The sequence below is a fragment of the Canis aureus genome, chromosome 24, assembly GCF_053574225.1.
Source record: "Canis aureus isolate CA01 chromosome 24, VMU_Caureus_v.1.0, whole genome shotgun sequence".
NCBI classification, from domain to species: Eukaryota; Metazoa; Chordata; class Mammalia; order Carnivora; family Canidae; genus Canis; species Canis aureus.
The window spans coordinates 46007320-46029760 of NC_135634.1; the positions used below are offsets into that span (position 1 = coordinate 46007320).

Below are 22441 nucleotides of genomic sequence, written 5' to 3' on the forward strand. Positions count from 1 at the left end.
GGTGGAGCTTTTAGGGTTTTCTATATATAGTATCATGTCATCTGCAAATACCGAGAGCTTTACTTTTTCTTTGCCAATTTGGATGCCTTTTATTTCTTTATGTTGTCTGATTGCTGTGGCTAGGACTTCCAATATTATGTTGAATAAAAATCTTAAGGGTAGACATCCTTGTCGTCTTCCTGACCCCAGGTGGAAAGCTCTTGAGTGTTTTTGAGGGTAGGATGATGTTGGCTGTGAGTTTTTCATATATGGACTTTATTATGTTGAGATATGTTGAGTAGGTCCCTCAAGACCTACTTTGCAGAGGGTTTTTATCATGAATGGATGTTGTGCTTTGTCAAATGCTTTTTCTGCATTTTTCTGTCGAATTGATCATATGGTTTTTATCCTCTTATTGATGTGACATACCACATTGATTGTTTTGCAAATATTTAATTACCCTTGCATCCTGGGAATAAATCCCACTTGATTGTTTTATTTTTTTAAACATACTTTCAGATTAGGTTTGCTAGTATTTTGTTGAGGATTTTTGCATCTTTATTCATGAGAGAGATTGGACTGTAGTTCTCTTTTTTTGTGTTTTTATCTGGTTTTGGTTATCAGGGTTGATACTGGCCTCATAGAATAAATTTGGAAGCTTCCCTTCCTCTTCTATTTTTTGTAATAGTTTGAGAAGAATAGGTATTAATTCTTCTTTAAATGTTTAGTAGAATTTGCCTGTGAAGCCTTCTGGTCCTGGGCTTTTGTGTTTTTGGGAGTTTTTTGATTACTGATTCAATTTCATTGCTGGTAACTGGTCTGTTCAAGTTTTCTTTTCTTCCTGCTTTAGTTTTAGTAGTTATGTTTCTAGGAATTTATGCTTTTCTTCTAAGTTGTCCAAATTTGTTGGCATATAGGTTTTCATAATATTCTGTTATAATTGTTTGTATTTCTGTGGTGTTGGCTGTTATTTCTCCTCTTTCATTAGTGATTTTGTTTGAGGCTTCTCTTTGCCCCCTGTCTTGATAAATCTGGCGAGAGGTTTATCAATTTTGCTGATCTTTTCAAAGAATCATCTCCTGGTTTCATTGATCTGTTTTTTTTTGTTTGTTTGTTTGTTTATCATTTATTTCTGCTCCAATCTTTATGATTTCCTTCCTTTTGCAGGGTTTGGGTTCTGATTGTTCTTTTTCTGTCTCCTTTAGGTGTGAGGTTGGGTTGTTTATTTGAGATTTTTCTTGTTTTTTGAGATAGGCTTGTATTGCTATAGACTGCCCTCTTAGAACCCACTTTTGCTGTCTCCCAAAGATTTTGGACTATTGTGTTTTCATTTTCATTTGTTTCCGTGTAATTTTTGACTTCTTGGTTGACCCATTCATTGTTGAGTAGCATGTTGTTTAACCTCCATGTATTTATGGTCTTGCCAAATTTCCACACTGGACCCAATGGATTTAATAGACATATTTATAACCTTCCATCCTAAAAGAGCAGAATACACATTTTTTCAAGTGCACATGGGACATTGTCCAGAATAGATGAGATACTGGGCAAAACAAAACAAATCTCAACAAATGCAAAAAAAAATTGAAGTCATTCTGTGCATCTCTTCTGACCACAGTGCTGTGAAACTAGAGATGAGTCACGAGGCTTTGTTTGTTTTAATAATAATAATTATTATTATTTCTAAAGTTTTATCTATCTATCTATCTATTTGTTTGTTTGTTTATTTATTTATTTATTTATTTATTTATTTATTTATTTATTTATTTATGATAGACGCACACAGAGAGAGAGAAAGGCAGAGACACAGGAGGAGGGAGAAGCAGGCTCCATGCAGGGAGCCCGATGTGGGACTCGATCCCGGGACTCCAGGATCGTACCCTGGGCCAAAGGCAGGCGCTAAACCGCTAAGCCACCCAGGTATCCCCTAATAATTATATTTTTAAATAAGAATTCCTGCCTGTACATGGTACAGAAATTGAAAGGAAAAAAGGTTTATGCAGGAAATTTCCAGGTTCTCAGAGGTTCCCTTATTAGAGGCCACTAGTCTTTTTTCCTTTTGTACCCACATTGTTACTTGAGCACTTGTTCCCTGAAAGTGCGTTAAGAAGTAGCTTCAATCTCTTCAATGACTGTGTAGTACTCCTTTGTGTGAATGCACCACAATTTATGGAGCTAGTCTCTGTCAGGCTTACCTCGATCAGTATTTGAATTATTTACACTCTTACTGTCCTTTTTCTTTTTTTTTTTCTTACTGTCCTTATAATGAATGCTGCCCTGAATAACCCTGTATATACTGTGAATGGCAGTTCTCATGAAGATATATTTGTTGGTTAAATTTATAGAAGCACTATTGCTAAGACAAAAGATGTATATTTTAAAGTTTGCTAGATTGGGGCGCCTGGGTGGCTCAGTTGGCTAAACATCAGACTGTTTTGGCTCAGGTCAGGCTCTCATGGGTCAGGAGAATAGAGCCCAGTGTCAAGCTCTGCACTCAGCTGGGAGTCTGCTTGAAGATTCTCTCCCTCTGCCCCCTGCCTCCCACTCATGCTTGCTCATGTGTTCCTTTTCTCTCAAATAAATAGATAAATCTTAAAAAAAAAATTGCTAGATTTCACCAATGTTCCCCATAGGAGCTGTACTAATTTATACTGTAACATATGGGAGTTGATGGCATAGTATCAAACTTTTGATCTCTATGAATACAGTAGGTTAAGTATTTCTCGTAATTTTAATTTGCATTTATCTAACGAGTAAGACTAAACATTTTCCCGTGTTGGATCCATCTATCTATCTTCCTTCCTTCCTTCCTTCCTTCCTTCCTTCCTTCCTTCCTATTTATTTATTTATTTATTTGAGAGAGAGCATGTGTATGGGCCGGGGCAGAGTGATGGGGAGAGGGACAAGCAGATTCAGTGCTGAGTGTGGAGCCAGTGGCAAGGCTCGATCTCATGACCCTAAGATCATGACCTGAGCCAAAATCAAGAGTTGGATCCTTAACCAGCTGAGCCAGTCGGATGCCTTTGGATCCATTTCTAACACTATTTTAGTATAGCTCTGTCAGTCTCTCATGTTCATTCACACAGTTCCATCTTCTTTTGCCTATTTCTTGTACATTTGGGTTTCTAGCCAGACTTTGTTCAAGAGTCTGGGAAGCTATGCCATTTTTCTTTTGACTCAGTTATGTGGTTGGTTTTATTCCAAGTTCTGTATCCTTTTTACTCAAATATAGCATATATACGGAAAAGTACACTTACTACAAGTGCACAGCTTAATAGATGTTCCAGATTAAGGAATAGAACATCAACAGGCTCTAGTAGCTCTCCTGTGGACCCTTGTTCCCCAAGAACAACTACAAGACAACTACAGGAAGCAGCTAGCTTCCAGCACCATCAATTAACTTTGCTTGGTTTATCTTAACTTTATATATGCCAATAAAATTATATGAACAATAAATGTTCTTTTGTGTCTGGCTTCTTTATTTCAGTATTGTAAAATACATTGTTATTAGCAATAGATGGTTTGTTCTCATTGTTCTGTGGTTTTCCACTATACTGATATGTTACAGTGTATGTATCCACTCTACCAATGCTGATTGTTTGGGTTGTATTCACTGTATGCCTATTAACAGTAGTGATGCCATAAATATTTGTCTGTGTCTTGATGGGAAGTGTTTGGGTGGAATTGCTGAGGTATAGGGTATACATGAGTCCAACTTTACTGTTTTCCAAAGTAGTTGCACCAAATTATCTTCCTACCAGCACTGTATGGGTATTCTAGTCAATCCACATCCTCACCGATACTTGGTATTGGCCATCCTTTTCAGTTCAGCCACCATGAAAGCTACTCCACGCTGGGATTTTCTATTAATTAATTAATTAATTAATTATTAATTAATTAAAGATTTTATTTATTTATTCATGAGAGACACAGAGATAGAGGTGGAGACACAGGCAGAGGGAGAAGCAGGCTCCCTGCGGGGAGCCCGACGCAGGACTCGACAGGCAGACGCTTAACCGCTGAGCCACCCAGGCAGGGATCCCCATGCTGGGATTTTAATGCCCACTTGCCAGATCACTAACAAGATTGGGTCCATTTTCATATGCCTTATTGGTCGTTTGTGTAATAGGTATTTGAGTCTTTTGTCCATTTTTTGATTAGTTGGTCTATTTTCTTACTGATTGTTTTTATTTTTTAATTAGTTTTTAAAAAAGATTTTAGTTATTAGAGAACATGGGGGTAGTGGCAGGAGAAAGAGAGAGAGAGAGAGAGAGAGAGAGAGAGAAAGCAAGCAGATCTCAAGCGAACTCCATGCTGAGCCGGGAGCCTGATGCAAGGCCTGATCCCATGACCCTGAAGATCATGACCTGAGCCAAAACCAAGCACCCCTTGGTAACTTACTGAGCCACCCAGGTACCCCTTTTCTTGGTGGTTTTTAAGCTCTCTTACCCTCAGGAGAATTTCAGTAAGTGTCTGAAGATTCACCTCTGTTTATTGCTTTCGTGGCCTGCCTCTGCAGACTAGGAGAGAACTGCTTCTGCCATGTTCTCTGTGATACCCTTTATCTTTTAGTCTCTCTTGTCTTGCCGGCTCCAAGGTCTGTAGTGTGCTCTCACTTTCCAGTTAGTGGGTTTCTGTGTCGTGGTCTGTCATCTTGCTCTGTAGTATTAGTCTCCCTTGGTACCAAGTCTGCTTATTCCAGTCATGGATCCCGGCCCACTGAATCTCTGTGATGTCACTGATTCATGTATGACCTTACTTTTAATTTGCATTTACCATTTCGTTGATGTAGTTATGTGAGTCATTTCTTTGCTTGAAAAATACAGAGCATTTTGGTCTCTAAAGTCTTTCCGGTGTAAAGGCTGGATTTTGGGAACAGTTTCACCTTTTTTGCATCATTCCTTGGTGTCTAAGAGTTATGGTCTTGGCTGTAGTCCAGAGGGACAGTTTTATTATTTCTAGGAATATCTCTTCCTGCGCCTTCTTCCTGTCCTGGTGAGCTGCATGAGCAGCCAAGAGCGGTCTCATCCAGTACCTGCTTCTGTCCTGGGGCCTGTCCTGCCCACTCTGTCTCCAAAATCAAGGAATTGAATAATAAGAAGCCTTATCCAAGACTGCTCTTTTATTAGCACCCACTCGTTTTCCTTTTCTTCTGAGGAGGCCCCTTTGTCCTCACGTCTCTCATCCGTCTCTCATTGGCTCCAGGCTGGTGTTAAGGAAACAAAGAAGCCTTTGTTGGGGTGTGAGGTACTGCTGGTTGGTGTTTGGAAGCTTCCTCAGGGCCAGAGGCTATTGAGGACCTTGCCGGGGAAACCAGGGTGAAGAGGAGTCTTTCAAGGAGTTGGGAGTCATGACCAGTCTTGTGGACTGCTAAGAAATATGGATTCTGTCTCAAAGATGACAGAACATGGTGGGAGTCCTCTGTGGGAGTCTTCTGTGACAATTCTCATGATCTGGGACATGGACTGTTGGTACTAGGATAGTCTGGAGGGGTGGGGAGGTGTCACATGGCCCTATCAAAGAGATAATGCCCTAAGATCAGGCTAGAGACTGAAGTAGCGCAGAGAGTCGGGGTGGCTGCTGTGTGTGAGAGCGTGCTTCCGTGCTAGTGTGACGCTGGGGTGTGGCATCGATGTTACAGCCCCAGCCTTCAGAGGGGCACGTGGAGGCACAGGGAGGGGATGTAGCTGCTCCCAGTTACACAGCCCGTCAGGGCTTCAGACCTGGAGGAGTATCCTAGAAGCCACGTGTCTGGCTGTGCAAGTCCTGTGCACACTGGTCCCTTTCAGTCTCCTGACAACTCAGGTAGTGAACTCCTGTCATCCTCGATTTCCAGAATGGAAACACGGACAGTCTGCCCACGTATCCTGGCCACTCGGTGGTGGGGTAGGGTTCAGCTCTGAGTCTGTCTGAGGCTTCTTCAAACCTGCTACACAAGTAAGAATTTTTTTAAAACGACTTAAATCAGGTTTTTGGACATTTATCTGTCCATGTTTCCTCCCTGTAAACAATCACACAGATTGAGGAAGTGAGGTCATCTATCATTTGTTTCATATTAGCTCCCTTTAAACACAACAGTTTTGTGTATGACTTGCCGCCCTGTGGTGCCCAGTACTCACGAAGCTATTCCATGAAACCCCTCTCTTTTGGCATGTAGAAGATGATGGGCCCAAAGATCCATCTTCTCGGACAACATAGCTGAGTTCTGGAATAACGTGGGCACTTCATCTTGTAACTGTTGTCACAGGAGCAGCAGAAACAAGACCTAAAATAGAATGGACATAAAAAATGTCATTGTTCTCTTCTGTTAACTATCATATTGCATAACTCTTAACTCGGAACCCTGAGTTCTTGAACTGTATTTATTACAATGATAAAAATTTGAATTTTAAAATTTTTATTTAATATTAAAACTCACCCCAGGATGAATAATAAAGAAATGTTTGCTGATATTTTATAGACAGTTGCTGATGAAAATTTCTTAAAGCACAGACCCCAGGCCATTGGCAGTGGCCAGCTCTCCCATGGGCTTCCCTGACTGTACAAAGCACTCACCAGCCCCATTCACGTGCCCACTTTGTTTTCAGGGCCTTGTCAGTGTCTGAAATTGTTTTCTTGTTTTTCTGTCTCTCCCCACTGTAAGTTGTATGTGAGTAGGAACCTTGCCTGTCATAGTCTTGGAATCTCAGGTCTAGAGCAGACACTCAGCATGTGCTTGCTGGGCAGATGCTGGGATATGGGCTATTCTTGGTACTCTCCATGTATAAAGGAGAGTGGCTGCCCCCTGTACCCCCACCCTCAGGAGGGCACCGAGCTTCTCCCATCCTCTGTCATCTGTCCTCCAGCCTCCTCCCGCTCCCCTCCCTCCCCAATCTGGCCCCTATGTGTGGTTATCCTGGTGACATGAAAAAATGAACTATGCATTTGTGACCCAGTTCTAATTATCCCCTTCTGTGATTAAGCTTTATAGGTGGTCATAGAAATCACTAGAGATAGTTTATAAAACACCATTTCTAATATTTCTGAACCAGAAACATGATCATCTAATAATTTAAACTGGGTGTTGCTAATTTTAAATTAAAGCTATAAGATGGGCAGAAATCCAAAAGTTAAGTAACATGTTTTATAGGTGAATCCTTGGGAAGCAGGTATTTTCCTGACACTGCTGGTTGCAATGCACAAGCCCTGGGGAGGGAGTTTGGCAGCAAAATGACAGGAGCTTACTCTTTGTCAGGGTGGTTCTGCTTCTAGGAACTTCTCCCCCAGATACACTGGGAAGCATATGAGGTCAGTGAAAAGGCTGCTCATTGCGGCACTGTTGGAGATAGAAAAGGATGTTCAACAACGTAAATTTCTATTAATAGGGACCTGGTTGAATAGATTTTGGTGCTTCTGTCCAGGGAGCTCTGTTGCAGCTGTAAGAAAGAGCAAGGAAATGCTCCGTGTTGCTAAGGAGAGGTACGCAGAATAGGGAATTAAATGAGAAAGCAAACGTGGAGATACATATGTGTGATATACTACTGTTTTAAAAAGGGAGAATAGGAATATATATGTATGTGTTTGTGTCTGTCTTTTAAAAACCATACTCTTATTTTTTTTTCTTCTTCTTCTTCTTCTTCTTCTTCTTTTTTTTTTTTTTTAAAGCTGCCTATGGGGAAAGGAGGGAAGCTGGGTAGAGGGGACATGAATAAAAGCTGGACTTCTGACTGTACCTATTTTGTAGATTTGATTCTGGAACCATGTAGATATTTTACATCATTATAAAACAAAAGTACATAAAATATTAGGACTTTTGCAATTTTGGTAAATAATGTCAAATTTTTTCACTAAAAAGTTTATACCCTACTTAGCTCTTGTCAGCACTGGAGGAGGACTCTTTTTTCCCATACTTCTGCCAACACTGGATTACCATCTTTCAAAACTTTGCCAGTCTGATGGGTGGAAAATAGTTGGCTGTTTTCATTTGTGTTTCCTGATGACTAGAGCAGTTAACTATCTTTTTGTTTATTAGCCCTTCTGTATTTCTTCTCTGAAATGCAAGTTCATAGCCTTTTTTTTTGTAAGGAAGATTTTTTTCTATTGATTTGTAAAAACTAGTTATATGTAGTAGATACAATTTTCATTTGTTGATTATTACCAGGTTCCTGACCTCATTTCCAGTTAAGTTGTTCAGGCCCTTGAGTGTAGTAGCTGGTGGTTTTTCTCTTGTCCCACGGTATGAGATTTTTGTACAAGGACATTATGTATGATACATTTGAAATGCTAACATTATATTTAGAGTAACTTGGACCACCTTTCCCTAAACTGTTCACATGCTGGACCTCAATTCGTGAACTCGTTGGAGTGTGATAGCAACTGTGTTTTCTTTCCTTTTTAAAATTTTCCTATGGCTCATTACCATGTCTAAGTGGTAGGTGGTTGGTGAATGTCCACTATGTTGATTTTTGGTGAATGTATAAACTAAATTCCTTTTTTTTTTTTTGGTTTGAGACTTTTCTTGTTTTTTAATGACCATGATGAGCATTTTCATATCCTGTTCATTTGAGATTCTGAATGAATCAGTCTCTTTTCATTAAAAAAATAGATACAGTGAAAGTAGATTTTGAAAAAGTTTTTATAGTTGTTAGCATTTGTTTTTTGTTCGTTGCTTTATTGCTTGTGTTTCTTGTTTCTTTGTAGGTCATCACTCCATGTAGGAAACTCATCTTGTGTGCTGATAACAGGAAAGAAATGGAAGAATGGATTGCAGCGCTGAAGACCGTCCAGAACAGGGAGCACTTTGAGGTCCGGAAAGAGGAATGTCTGTTCTTGTAGAAACTCTGCTGTCGATTATCAATCATATTTGGACTGAGCAGCTTGGCACTCACTTTCTCAGGATGTTCTTTATAAAATTAAGGCTCGTTGCTCGTCCTTTTGGCTGACCCTTCCTCCTCTCCTCTCCTGGATATTTTTTGAATCTTGTTCAAGTTACCACATTCAGGGATGTCAAAGGGACACCTTATCTTTGCCATCTTTCTTTTGTTCTTCCAGCCTACTCAGTACAGCATGGACCATTTCTCAGGGATGCACAATTGGTACGCCTGTTCCCATGCAAGGCCGACCTATTGCAACGTGTGCCGAGAGGCTCTGTCCGGGGTCACATCACACGGACTGTCCTGTGAAGGTACGAATGGCGTGTTACTCTGCTGGGAAACATGGCTTGAGGTTTCACTTGACAAAGCTTTAGAAACCCTTGAATGGTCACCACAAATCAGTCAGTATAAAGAATTTCTGGGACTCTGTGCTTGTTTATTTTACCTACCAGGGAGTCTGGTAAATTATTATTTTGTACAGTAACGGAACAACGTAAAAAAAGGAAGTGGCAATAGGGAGACACAAAGAGGAAATGTGAAGAACATAGGGAAAGCGGTTAAAAATCTGTCAGTCCGGGTAGTTACACCCTCCTGGGTAAATTGGGCTGTGAATAAACAGATTAAACATGACCTCCCAGATCTGGAGAGTGGGTTACAGTGGTTGCTCAAGAACAGAGGGCGGGAGCAAAGGCGGACAAGCTGTGAACCCCGGGCTAGTGCCTGGTTTTGTATAGCCTGTGAGATTAAGAATGGTTTGTACATTTTAAATGGTGTGGGGCACCCGGGAGGCTCAGTTGGTTAAGCATCCTTCTCTTGATTTCAGCTCAGGTCATGATTTCAGGGTCAGGAGATCGAGCCCCACGTTGTGCTTGGCGCTCAGCGCAAGTCTGCTTAATAACCTCTCCCTCCTGCTCAGTTGCTGCCACCCCTCCCAGCCTAGCCCCGCTTTTGCACTCTCTCTCTCCCTCTTTCTTGAATAAAAAAAGAAAATCTTTTTCTTGAGAGAGTGACAGTGTAAGCAGGGGGAGGGTGAGACAGAGAGAGAGGGAGAAGCAGACACCCTCACTGAGCAGGGAGCCCGACTCCCTGAGATCATGACCTGAGCTGAAATCAAGAGTTGGATGCTTAACCAACTAAGCTACCCAGGCGCCCCTAAATAAATAAAGTCTTAAAAAAAAGTGGTGGAGAAAAAAAGAAGACAACAACTTTGTGATATAGAAACCTTGTGGTCTTTAAATTTTGGTGACCGTACATGTAGCATGGTCCATGGTGGCACTCATGCCTCTGGGCAGGGCTGAGGAATTGGGTCAGGGCCTGTGTATGGCCCGTGAAGCTGACTCCTGCTATCCCGCATGCTGGTCTCACTGTGATCAGACAGCGTGTTCCCTAGCTATGTAGTTGACAACATGGGGAGTGCTCCATGTTCCTTCCCAGCTGTCCTAGAAGAGCAGGACAGGTCATGCTGGACCGCTCCTCAAGCATGGGGAGCATTGTCCTGAACGAGGCTTGAAAAGGTCGAGGCTTGACAGTCTCTTGTCTGTCCTCTCACAGTGTGCAAATTTAAGGCACACAAACGGTGTGCTGTGCGTGCCACCAACAACTGCAAGTGGACCACCCTGGCCTCCATCGGGAAGGACATCATTGAGGACGAGGACGGGGTATGCACTGGGGGAGCCTGCCCGCCATCCTGCCTAGACACTCTTCACTTCATGCTCCCACTGGGGCAAGAGGCCCCCTGCCTCTGTTGACCTGCACATGCTTCTCTGGCTCTAGGCTTTTGTTTGCCTTGCTCCCACTGTGTGTTTGGAGCTCTGTGTCGGCCGCTGCACCTCAGCCTGGCCAGCCCCCGTGGGTCGTGCTGTGCCACCTGGGCAGAAGGAGTGGGGTGCCAGGCAGTGCACCGCAGACCCTGCCCCTCCTCTCCCCCCCACTTGTACTGAGGAGAAAGTCTAGGTTGGGTTCATTCCAGGGCATTTTTGCGTGAGGGCTTCTTCACCTGTGTGGGGGGCTCTGGGGATGTCCCTAGTGCACAGGCTTCTATGGTTTGCAGATTGCCATGCCTCACCAATGGCTGGAGGGAAACCTGCCTGTGAGTGCCAAGTGCACAGTGTGCGACAAGACATGTGGCAGCGTGCTGCGTCTGCAGGACTGGCGCTGCCTCTGGTGCAAGGCCATGGTGAGTGGGTGCAGCCCCCAGTACATTCTCAGCCCCCCTCAAAGCGCCCACTCCCACAGTGCCAGGGAGACTTCCAGGGGATGCCAGTGACCCCTTGTGATATATTCCAGGTGCACACGTCCTGTAAGGAGTCCTTACAGACCAAGTGCCCACTGGGCCTGTGCAAGGTGTCTGTCATCCCACCCACCGCACTCAACAGCATCGATTCTGACGGTGGGTGCCTCACGCTGTCCTGGATCACCCATTTCCTCAGCCTCCCTTCTCCGGGCATCCTCCCCTCCCCCATGCCAGAGGGGGTTACCCTGGTGATTTGAGGATGTGGTTGGGGAGAGGAGACAGCCCAGGGGTGCTAAGTGGAGTCCTGTGGCCATTGGGCACACTTGGACGGGAGCTGGTGCTCTCATGCTCCATCTGCTGGCTTTCATCTGGCAGCAGATGTGGAGCAGCATGCTTACCTGAACCTGCTCACCTGTCCAGATGGTAGACGACGGTGTGTGTTAACAGGCGTCGGTAGGAGGTGGGAAACTGGGGCACGGATCTCAGAAGGTAGCTCCTCCAGATTGAGAGTAGAAGGGAAGGACAGCAGCGAGGCGCATGGTCTTGCTGAAATCGAGTCACTTAAACACAAGGTCCAACTGGATGGGACTCCCGTTCTTCTCCGTGGGGAAGGGTGATGCAGAAGACTGTTTATCGAGATCTTGTTGGTGACTGGGTGTGTGCATGGAAGTTACAGGTCTCTTGCAGGGGTCAGCTGCTTTTTCTATGGTTGAGCCCCGCACTGGGCTCTTGGCGTAGCTTCCTCATTGTCCCCTCTCCCTTTCCACCCTCATGTCCAGGCTTCTGGAAGGCCACGTGCCCTCCATCCTGCACAAGCCCATTGCTGGTCTTTGTCAATTCCAAAAGTGGGGACAACCAGGGTGTGAAGTTCCTCAGAAGATTCAAACAGCTGCTGAACCCTGCCCAAGTCTTTGACCTCATGAACGGAGGACCACACCTCGGGTAGGAAGCCAGCAAAATAGATCTTTCTTGGAACTTTAAAGCTGTCTGAAGATAATGCATGCTCATGAACAAAAAGATTCAGAGATACAGAAACATCTAAATAGGGGGTAGAAAGTCTTTGTTGAACCATCCCCTCCCCAGATCCCATTAGCAAAGGCACCCACCCTTAACAGCAGAATAGTCTCGCCTGTCTTTCTGGCTTTTGAATGTGGATTTCACTTGTGTAGACACGTTTAAATCAGGTCACCTACTGGGACCTCCTGTCGTGCCTTCTGCTTTGCGCCTGTGTCAGCACAGACATGTTTTTATGTCCGTGATTACAGATCAGCCTCTTTTTCAATGGTGCGTGGTACTAAGGGGGCCGCAAGGGCAAGTCTTCATTTTGGGAGGGCACTAGAGGTCTCTTACCTCACAGGTACGCTGCGAGCACTCTGTACTTGCAGGTACGGTGACACATGCAGATATGTGAAGCCCAGTGTGTGTGGGGCAGAGTAATTTGGACATCTGATGGGTGTTCTTTCTACTTTTGTACATTGTGTCATTTGTGGAGAACATGAGAACATTTGCTGCTGTAAATTGTGTCATTTGAAGGAACTCTTAGCTTCCTTGCTTGGCAGCACCAATTCAACGTAGGAGCTCTGAGGTAGGAGCCTTGCTTGGAAGGGAGATTGTCCAGGATGGTTGTTGTGGAAGGTGCTTGCAGACAGTGTTCTCTGGGGTGTATTTGCCTCCGAGGCTCCCAGGAGTGTGTTGTTTTGGAGCAGGGTGTTGCTGGAACAGGAGCCTGGGTACCCCGCGGAGGAGAGGAACGTGCCCAATGGTGCCTGGGGTCGTCTATCTGGCATGTCGCTTTTCCCCACTGGCATAAGGCGCTGTTGGAAAACAGTCACGGGCTGGGGCTGGCCTGGTCCTCAGAGGCTGCGTTCATTGTGTTTCTTCGGAGACACCAATGAAGTGGTGGTCTGTGCCCAGGAGCATATTTGCTGTTTGCTTGATAGGTAGTTATTAAAAAAAAAAGAAAAAAGAAAAAAGGGACCACTGGCAGGGTCATCACAGGCCCTTGTATCCCACACAGGTCTGGGCTGTTTCCCCGTAGGGCACCAGGGTCGTCAGGTGGGTGCCGTGGGATGGGTGGGACCGGCTGGCCACACTACATGACCCGGGAGCAGCCGAGTGCCCATCTGGGCGAGCACACAGACCCCCACCGGCCAGAGGAGTTAGCAGCAGGGGACGGGCTGGTTTTGGAAGCCCCCATGGAAGGGCCGTGGAGTTGGTTGAGGAAGTTCCCGTTTCTGGGCAGCAGCCTTGCCCTCCTGCAGTTCACCACAGAACTTGGAGATACTGCTTCATTTTCCCGATTCCCAGCCTGGATGTGTCACGTCTTCTCCAGAGAAGGGAGGCCTGAGGGAGACCAGTGTTCCCAGCGGAGCACACGTGGCCATTTCTCTAGCACCTGAAGGTCAGGTACCACCTTGCTGCTTCAGGACCTCTGCCCTGCTGATAGCCCGAGTTTCAAGCTGTGTCACTCATCCCTGTTTGTTTTCTGCGGACTTCCTCTGGTCGGGACTCTGTGCCAGATGCAAGCCCAGGTAGCTCGGGGTCCTTGTGTTCAGATTGTGCAGCACACGAACGGATAGAGGTCGCAAGGCAGAGTGATCTGTCACATGGACGGGGCATGTACAGGTTCTTGAGGAACCCAGGGGAAGGAGCATACAGATTAAACTGGGGAGACTCTCAGTCTCTCTGCTGAGCTAGCATTTGAGAACAGTTAGTGTTTTAATGGCAGAGAGATGGGTAGCAGCCTCCTAGGCAGAGGATGCTCTCTGCAGAGAGGCGAGGACACAGTGGGGTGGCTGGGGGAGGGGGGGCGTGGAGCTGGGGCAGCCGGCAGGCAGCTCCTGGCTGAGAGGTTTGAACCTTTCCTGGAGACAGGTGGCAACTTCTCAAGCTGGACACTCAGGGTGCCTGGTTGGCTCAGTCAGTTAAGCATCCAACTCTTGATCTCAGCTAAGGTCTTGATTTCAGGGTTGTGAGTTCAAGTCCTGTGTTGGGCTCCGCACTAGTTATGAAGTACTTAAAAACGTAATAAAGCTAGACACTCGAAACTTTTGGGAAGGTTGTGCTGGTGGCACTAATTGGAGTCCCGGAGGAGACATGAGGCCCTTGTAGGGATTAGGAGAGAAGCTGTGGTGGTCTGTACTCCAAGGGGACGATGAAGTCTGGCTCTGTAACTGGGTTCATAGTGCTGCAATTCTCCAAGGAAGGAAGCTTAGAATGAGGAGGTGCCCATGAGACATGGAGGGACACGTTCTGGTAGATGGGTGCAAGTGTTGTCCTTCAGGAAGGCCTGGGGGCCTCATGCAGGGTCACTGGGATCCGTGTGGTCCCTGAAGCCAAAATGTGGATAAGGCCTCTCAGGAGGGTGAGTGAGGGATGAGCAGAACGCTGTAAGGTGTTCTGAAGGGACATTTCATGTAGCAAGGTGATCAAGAGGATCACAGGAGGGAGAGGTAATGGAGATAAGATTTGAGGGGACCGGGATGGCTCCCACACCTGGGAAGGAGGGGCGCAGGGAGACTCCTACAGCCTAGGGCTCCTGAGCTATGGGAGTGAGGGCCAGTGGGCACAGAGGTGTGGGTGGGCAGCCCTGCAGGCTGGGCCTGAGCACACCTGGGCTCTGCTCCCAGAAGCGTATTCACAGCAGGGGCACAGTTCAGTCTCGAGGAGTGCTGATGGACTTTTTGGCCCAGGACTCACTGGCCATCATTTGGCCTTTAGAATGGACCTCATTTCTCTGACATTTTCATTTCTCTGCAGCTTACGCTTATTCCAGAAGTTTGATACATTCCGGATTCTGGTTTGTGGTGGGGATGGCAGTGTTGGCTGGGTCCTCTCTGAAATCGACAGCCTCAATCTTCACAAACAGGTACGTGGACGTGGAGGGGCCCGGGCAGGGGAGCTTGATGCTGTGGTACTGTGATCTCCCTGTCCTCTCAACTGGGTGCGGCTCAAGTCTCGGAGGGAAGAGCAGGTGTCACGGGGCCCAGGAGCTGTGATGTAGGAATGAGAACTTCAGCTAGAAGTGAAGGGAGCTATGAAAGAACCTTCCACTCCTTGGAGGTCCCAGGCCAGGAACAAGTTGGGTGGGGCTGCCATCCCACGGTGCCCCCCCAGCTTTTATTGGGTAGTGCTAGGCCCTGCTGCCGGTGCCTCCTGCTTGGTGGTGGTGGTGGTGGTGGTGGTGGTGGGGCGGCAGACGTAGATTTGAAAGTCAAGTCACAGGGTTCATTGGACTTCGTGTCTCTCTCTCTCTCTTAAATTTTCCTGATTGGAAAACAAAAAAGTGTTCATTGATTTCCCACTGTGCTCCATCGTCGTTCCTCACCCTCCAGTGCTAACCACTGCCGTAACTATTTTTCAGACCTCCGGTCAAGATATATATATATGTATAAGACATGATGCAGTTTTAATTTACACAGACCCACATTCCCCAGGCTGTCCAGTTACTGTGTTTTGCCTTGTGATCCTCGTCAGTAAACGGAGAGCTCTGTGCTGGTTTTCTGCCGGGCGGAGCCGTGCAGCACAGGTTGGCTCACCTCCCTGCCCTGGGGGGTTGTGCCCGTGTGCCTTCCTGAGGCTGCAGAGACACCCTTCCCCTTCACTGTCTCTTGCTCATCATCTTTCTTTTGCCCAACTAGGTAGAGAACGGTATGTTTGATTCTTATTTAATACTGATCAAGTCAAACATTTCCGTTAACTATGAATTTTTAGGTGAATCAGGTGTCCATGTTTTTGGCCTAGTTTTCTATTAGAATATTTACCTTTTTAAGACATACTAAGGATCATTGTTACATTAGGGATATTATTATATATTAGGACCAACTCCTGTCGGTCATATTTTTCTAGGTTTGTCATTTGCTTTCAACACATTTGCCAGATCTTTGACCTGACTTTGAGCATGTTTTTCAGAGACTTAGCCTTCTCTCCCGGCTGCTAGCGTGGGTGGTCTTGGTAGGTGGGGGACTTGTCTGTTTAGCCCTGGACTCTGGGATGATGCTGAGAGGCGCCTGTCTGAACCGGGTCTGAACCGGCCTGTGCCCGCCCACTGCTCAGCGCAGGCGCACTCTGCCCCCTAGTGGTGGAGGTGGGCCAGGACACTTGCGCCCTCATTTAAGTCTGTGGACTTCCAGGATTATTTACAAGTTCACCATCACTAATCAGGAAGGCGGGGAGGCCAGTCGTTTGTTTTCATCCATTCAGCTCAGTCCAGCGAGCATTCATCTCCTTTGGCTTCTCCGTCACACTTGGTCCTGATCACTCCCCTGCTTGCCCGGCTTCCCTGAGACCCCACCTTCACCCTCTCTCTGTGTTTTTCTTCTTCCTGGCTGCCCCAGGTCTGTCTACGTGTCCATAGTGCCTCAAGCTTGGCATTTTTGGCCCTGAGCCCCCCACTCAGCCCCACCACCGTGTTTTTTTTCCACGGAGCCTGAAAATATCATCTACCAGACATCATTCTGGACCTTCCCTCGCCCTCCCTCATTTCCAGTTAGCTGCCACCCCAGAGTGTCTGGGCCACGTCCTGTGTGCTGCTGAGTATACCTCAGCTGCCCCGGGGACTCTGTCCAGGCTGCTCACTGGGGCTGTTCCCCATGGGCAGTTTTGCTCACTCACCCACTCTGCTGAGTGTTCTCTGGTGGCTCGTTGACTTTAGGATAAAGTCCAGACTTAAACTTAGTTTATCAGAGTCCCCTGTGTGGCTCCTCCTTTGTCTCTGCTTCTCTGACTTCCTGTCTCCTGACTTGGCACGTGGGTCACCTCTCCATCTGGAACACTGTTGTGCTTTTAGTGCTCTCTCTGCCCCTTTTCTTAAGGCTCCAACACCAGGTCCTCTCCGACTGGTGTGCTGGGTTTCCTTATCCTCATCCTTGGGCCGGCGGGGCTTTCTGGCTGAGTTGCTGGCCCCGGGAGGGTGGTTGGGGTGGGTGGTCCCAGGCCGTGCTGTGCTTGGGGAGGACTGGTAGCGCTTCCACACGCTGCATGGCAGCGCTGGAGGCTGAGTTCTTCGGCATCCAGCATCGGGGAGCTTCCTGAGCCCGAACTGGCCTGATGAGAGTTCCAGGTGGAGGGCCGGGCCTGAGCAGCACACACTGTGGCTCTGGGGAGGGTCAGGTGGAAGGCTATAGGCCAAGCACTGGGGCATGCTCAGGTTAGGTGCATGTCCTGGCTCCTGTTTCTGGTGGACTTAGAAGCCAGGAATGAAATGACACTAGTGATGTTTTTGAAAGATGATCTTGGCATTAGTGAATAAGGTGTAGTGGATGGAGAGGTGGTGGGGACTCAGAGAGGTGGGGCTTCCTAGATACTCACAGGAAGGGGCAGGATTGTGGCCATAGCAGTGAAAATGGGAAGGGAGGAGATTTTGGAAATCTACATCAGGGTGGTCCTAGAGGATTAAGTGTCAAGACGAGAAACAGGCATAGTTCTGGAATCTTCTCTTGGATTAAAAGACCCTCCGTCTGTGTGGTGGGCTTTGCCTAGACTCTGAGAGTCACCCTGTCTTAGCGGAGACCTCTTGCTGAACTTGGCTATTGTCACAGTTAACAGGGAGGGTGTTTAATGTCATGTCTTCCCTCTGTGTCCTGCCAGTGCCAGCTGGGAGTGCTGCCCCTCGGCACAGGAAACGACCTGGCTCGCGTGTTAGGCTGGGGCTCAGCCTGTGACGATGACACCCAGCTCCCGCAGATCTTAGAAAAGCTGGAACGAGCCAGCACCAAGATGCTGGACCGGTGAGTGGAGGGCATTCTCGCACCACACAGGGCAGGGCACCTCGACCAGGTGTTCTCCGCCTGGGCTCCCAGGACGACAGAAGTCCTGTGCAGCTGTTTGTAGAGTTTGGACCTGACTGAGAATTATTGAATCATTGTGTCATACGCCTGAAACTAATATAACACTGGACATTAATTATGCTTCAATAAGAAACACAGAAAAAAAAAAAAAAGAAACACAGGACAGTCAGACGCATCTGAGATGTAAATCCCTGCCCTGTCACTGAGAGTTGCATGAACTTGAGCACTTTCCTCAGTCTCACTGAGTCTTAGATTCCTCGTCAGGAAGGGAAAAATAATCCCAGCTACCTTGTGGGGGTGTTGAGGGATGAGAGTTTAATTCATTTGGTCAATTCAACTAGTGTTTGTTGAAAAAAATATTGGACCTGAGCACGGTCAGGTTTTGATATTTGATATTTTTTGATAGTTTCTAACTTTTCATCAGATTCTGCAGAAGTTAAAAATAAACAGAACGGGTGAGCAACCTGCCCTTGAGTGGTTCAAGTGTGGCGGCGAGGCCTTGGGTGAAGGGTGCCCCTGGCGGACCCCCGCCAGCAGAGTCATCCTTGTCATAAGGCTGAGCGGTCCCATTTCCCCATACTCTGTTCCCAGGAGAAGCTAAGTTCTGGGTAATTGTTCTGTATAGGTTTAAAAATACTTTGGCATCCTTTTTGAGTGAACTACTTTTAGTTCTGAGCTAGATGTAGGGAATCCCACTAACCACATGCCTGTGGGAAATTGGTCTCACTGACAAGTGCTTCATGGTCTTGGGTAGGATCCTGCAGTGGTGATTGGCAGTGTGATTTTGGGTGCACTCTGGCTGTCCCTGCCGCGTCTTCTCCCTTTAAGGGAGGTGTCCGTGCCTGTCTTTGGTGCCTGTGAAATGCTCCTATCTGGGGGAGCTGGCTGCTGGCTGGGGGGTGTTGGCACTCTGTAGAAGGGGAACCCATCGCTCACAGAAGCCAGGTGTTCATTCATGGGATCCCTTTTACCCTCCCTCAGGGGCCTGCAGGGCCTTGTTGGTTGTGACGTTTGTTCTCAGCTCAGTGAGGAGCCAAGTTATGGGACGCAGAGTGGAGATAAAGGGCTTACGGATGAAGTCAGACTGTAAGATTGCCCAGGGCTGGGCGGACTTGCTGAGGGCTGCCTTTATGTGTGCAGGTGGAGCGTCATGGCTTACGAGACCAAACTCCCGCGGCAGGCCTCCTCTTCCACGGGCACCGAAGACTTCAGTGAGGGCTCTGAGGTATCTGCTGTTGCCCGCACCTAGCATTGTTCACGCCACCTCCCCAGCCCTTCGCTGATGAGCCGCTCCTTAAACGTCCTGCCTGAGGTTGGGCCCGCAGAGGTGCAGGCTCAGCCCAGGGTCACGTGGGAGCTGAGTGAATTCCAACTATCTCGTGGGCCTTGGGGTCCTCTGGGGGCTTCCCGGGGTGACCCCAGGACTTGGAGTCCCTTGTGACGATGGTCTCCTACGACTTCCTGTTTTTGCACTGTGCACTCCCAAGGTCTGCCCCTACTGCTGTTGTTCCCAGTGGCCTCCAGGCTCCCTCTCTCGTCCCACTCCTCTAGAATCCCTCCATCCTGCCACCCTTGTGCTTAGCCTGTGCTGGTCGAGTGTCCAATGTTTGGTTCTTCTCATTTTACAATTGCTTTTGTGACTTGTTGGTCCCCCAGGGCCTAGGCCTAGGTTTGGCTCTGCTCATGCAGTGCCCGGCACGTAGCTGTGCTCATGCCCACTGGTGACCTGGCTGCTGGCTGAGCGGAGAGAGGGCTCTGCTACGGGCTGTCTCCCTGTCAGGAGGGTCAGGACAATGGGCTAGGGTGGCGGTCAGCAAACGATGACCCCCAGCTCCAGTCTGCCTGGGCCTTGACCTGGCCTATGAGCAAACAAAGGTTTGCATGTTTTGAGAGAGAAAGAACACAGAGTGCAAAGCCTAAGATCTTTACTGGCTGGGTGGCGGGCCCTGGATCCTGTGTTGGCCACACAGTAATCCCATTTCAGCAGGTGGAGGTGAGTGGGGAGGGGCTCGTTTACGCCGGGAGCCGAGGGGCCAGGGCCCTGTCTCAACCAGGAAGAAAAATAGGTCTGCTGTGACTGGAAGCTCAGTGAAGGAGCCCTGCCTGTCGACCTTGCTGCCAGAAGGTGCCAGGACTAGAGACTGCACTTCCTGGCACATGCAGGGGCGGGCCGTGAGACTGAAGTAGCGCCATATCGACACGGTCTTTTTTGTTAAGACCTGTCTGTTCACAGCTTGGTGAAGCATTTGAAACCTTTCAGCCAGCACTGGCGGATCTCAGGTTGGCGCGTGAAGTGAGCTGAGGCCCCGGCTGGCTGGGGAAGTGGGTGAGGAGCTCTCTGGGACCTTTCAGTCACCCCACCCTGTCTCGTGATAACTGTAGGTGCAACAAATTCTCTTCTATGAAGACTCAGTCGCAGCCCATCTTTCCAAAATCCTGACCTCCGACCAGCACTCGGTGGTGATCTCGTCGGCCAAGTGAGTGCCCGGTGGCTTTGGAGGAGCCAGGGGTCAACCTCGCAGGGTGCCTGGGTCCCAGGCAGAACTTTCTCTGGAAGTGTCTTTCCGTGTTTCCTCCCACAGAGTGCTCTGCGAGACTGTGAAGGACTTCGTGGCTCGGGTGGGGAAAGCCTATGAGAAGACCACCGAGAGCTCGGAGGAGTCAGAGGTCATGGCCAAGAAGGTCCGTGCCTGGGCTCCTGGGCGGGAGGGTGTAGGACGGAGAAGCACTCCACCCCATTCCCTTCGTTTTCCACCAGTGCTCTGTCCTGAAAGAGAAGCTGGACTCTCTCCTCAAGACCCTGGACGATGAGTCCCAGGCCTCGTCCTCCCTGCCCACCCCTCCGCCCACCATCGCCGAGGAGGCGGAAGATGGAGACGGGGCGGGCAGCGGCTGCGGCTCCACAGGGGAGCGCTCCGTGGGGTCGGCGTGCCCCACCCGGCCGCAGATATTTCGTCCCCGGGAACAGCTCATGCTCAGAGCCAACAGCCTGAAGAAAGCCATCCGTCAGATCATAGAACACACAGAAAAAGGTAACGGGTCTCTTAACGATCAAGTAGCTTTCTTCAGCAAGCACTGGGCACTCTGTTTTCCCCCCAGACGTGGTGGCAGACAAACAGGAATCCACCTCTGGGGCCACAGCCAGACACCCCAAGGCACATCCGCCCTCCTCACCACACTTGTGTCTGATGGAAGGATTAGAGGGAGCAGAAAGCGGAGGGCAGGGCAGGGTGGGACCCCAGCTGGGTGTGAACCGGTCCTTGCTTGGGGGGACCACTCCCTGCAAGGGGCCTGACCTGTCTAGCTGCCAGGCCTCGGGTGCAGCTTGGCAGAAACAGATGCTAGCGGTGGGTGTGCAGGGACCTTGCCGAGGGGACAGGGGCTGCACGGGGGCTGGGGGTGTTCTGAAGAGAACCTCACTCTGGAGGTGGAACTAGGAGCTCTGAGGACACCCTGAGAGGAGGACCCTATGAGAGGTGGGCCTGGCTGGGGGTGGTGGGTGAGGCCATCAGCTGTGGGATGGAAAGAGAGGCTGGCACGGGGCACTGCTGTGTGTTGAAGGGTGGGAGGCTGGGCGGGAGGTGGTTAGAGCAGTGGGGGGCCTTGCTGCGGTGTGGAGGGTGTTCCGGGCCTGGGGGCCAGGTTGCCAACTCTCCATGATGAGCCTGCAGGCAGAGGGTGGGTGGACTGTGTAGGATTAAAGACTCACTGGCTGGTAGCTTCCTTTTTGTAGACTTGATTTCTAAGCTTTGAAGGGAATGCTGCAAATGCAGTGTGACCTGTGAACTTCAGGCATCCAGCCTCCCTCGGGCTGTGTTGTCCTCCATCTGTGTGCTCTCACGACTCTCAGAAACCATTTCATCCCACTCCCACTCACCCCAAACCCTTCCCAGCAGACCCGCCTCCTCGTCCATCAGTGAGAATCAGGGGTTGTGATCCCCGCTGGTGTGTGTGCGCCAGGCCTGCTTCTGGCTGATGGTCAGGTGGAGGCCCCATGTGCCTTTAGTCCACTCCCCTTCTCCACGTCTTCCAGCCGCTTGGCTCTCCTCCTTCTCCCCAGCCCATCCACGCAGATGCCCGGAGCCCGACATTCTTGGACGGCTCAGAGGACAGTGGGGACGGGCTGGCCACTTTGGGCTGTGAGCCCTCAGCTGAGAGGATGTCTAAACAGAGTTCACGGAGATGGGGAGAGGAGCCTATGTTGGGCAGGCGCTCTGGGCCACGTGCCATCCATGTACTTCACCACCATGCACTCAACTGCAGTCGTTCTTTCCTTGCACAGCTGTTGACGAACAGAACGCCCAGACCCAAGAACAGGAGGGCTTCACCTTAGGTCTCTCTGAGTCAGAGGAGAAAAAAGACCTGAAGTCGGATGACAGAGTGTGTCCCACTGAGAGCTGTGGGGTTGCCAAGGGCAGGAGCCTCCGCAAAGGTACCAGCCAGTCCTGATGACCCCATCACAGTGCTCAGGCCTCTGGGGTTTGCCATAGTCAGAAAGCTGGCCCTAGGAAGGTTTAGGTTCCCTTCTCATAGTTGCTTTGACTTCTTAGTATAAAAAGTCACGAATGCATGGCCTGTTTCCGTGCACC

General features: G+C 48.7%; 1 protein-coding gene across 5 annotated transcripts in view; it reads left to right on the forward strand.

Annotated features, from left to right (window-relative positions):
- DGKD (diacylglycerol kinase delta) overlaps window positions 1-22441 on the forward strand; it is a 110896-nt gene that overhangs the window by 64130 nt on the left and 24325 nt on the right. For all 5 annotated transcript variants that reach the window (XM_077869285.1, XM_077869286.1, XM_077869287.1 and 2 more), the window contains 13 exons: window positions 8659-8763; window positions 9010-9142; window positions 10383-10489; window positions 10882-11007; window positions 11118-11220; window positions 11844-12006; window positions 14824-14932; window positions 17653-17792; window positions 18993-19077; window positions 20235-20329; window positions 20435-20534; window positions 20611-20884; window positions 22135-22284. In XM_077869285.1, the coding sequence (XP_077725411.1) occupies window positions 8659-8763; window positions 9010-9142; window positions 10383-10489; window positions 10882-11007; window positions 11118-11220; window positions 11844-12006; window positions 14824-14932; window positions 17653-17792; window positions 18993-19077; window positions 20235-20329; window positions 20435-20534; window positions 20611-20884; window positions 22135-22284 (1690 nt within the window). The remainder of the gene's footprint in view (window positions 1-8658; window positions 8764-9009; window positions 9143-10382; window positions 10490-10881; window positions 11008-11117; window positions 11221-11843; window positions 12007-14823; window positions 14933-17652; window positions 17793-18992; window positions 19078-20234; window positions 20330-20434; window positions 20535-20610; window positions 20885-22134; window positions 22285-22441) is intronic.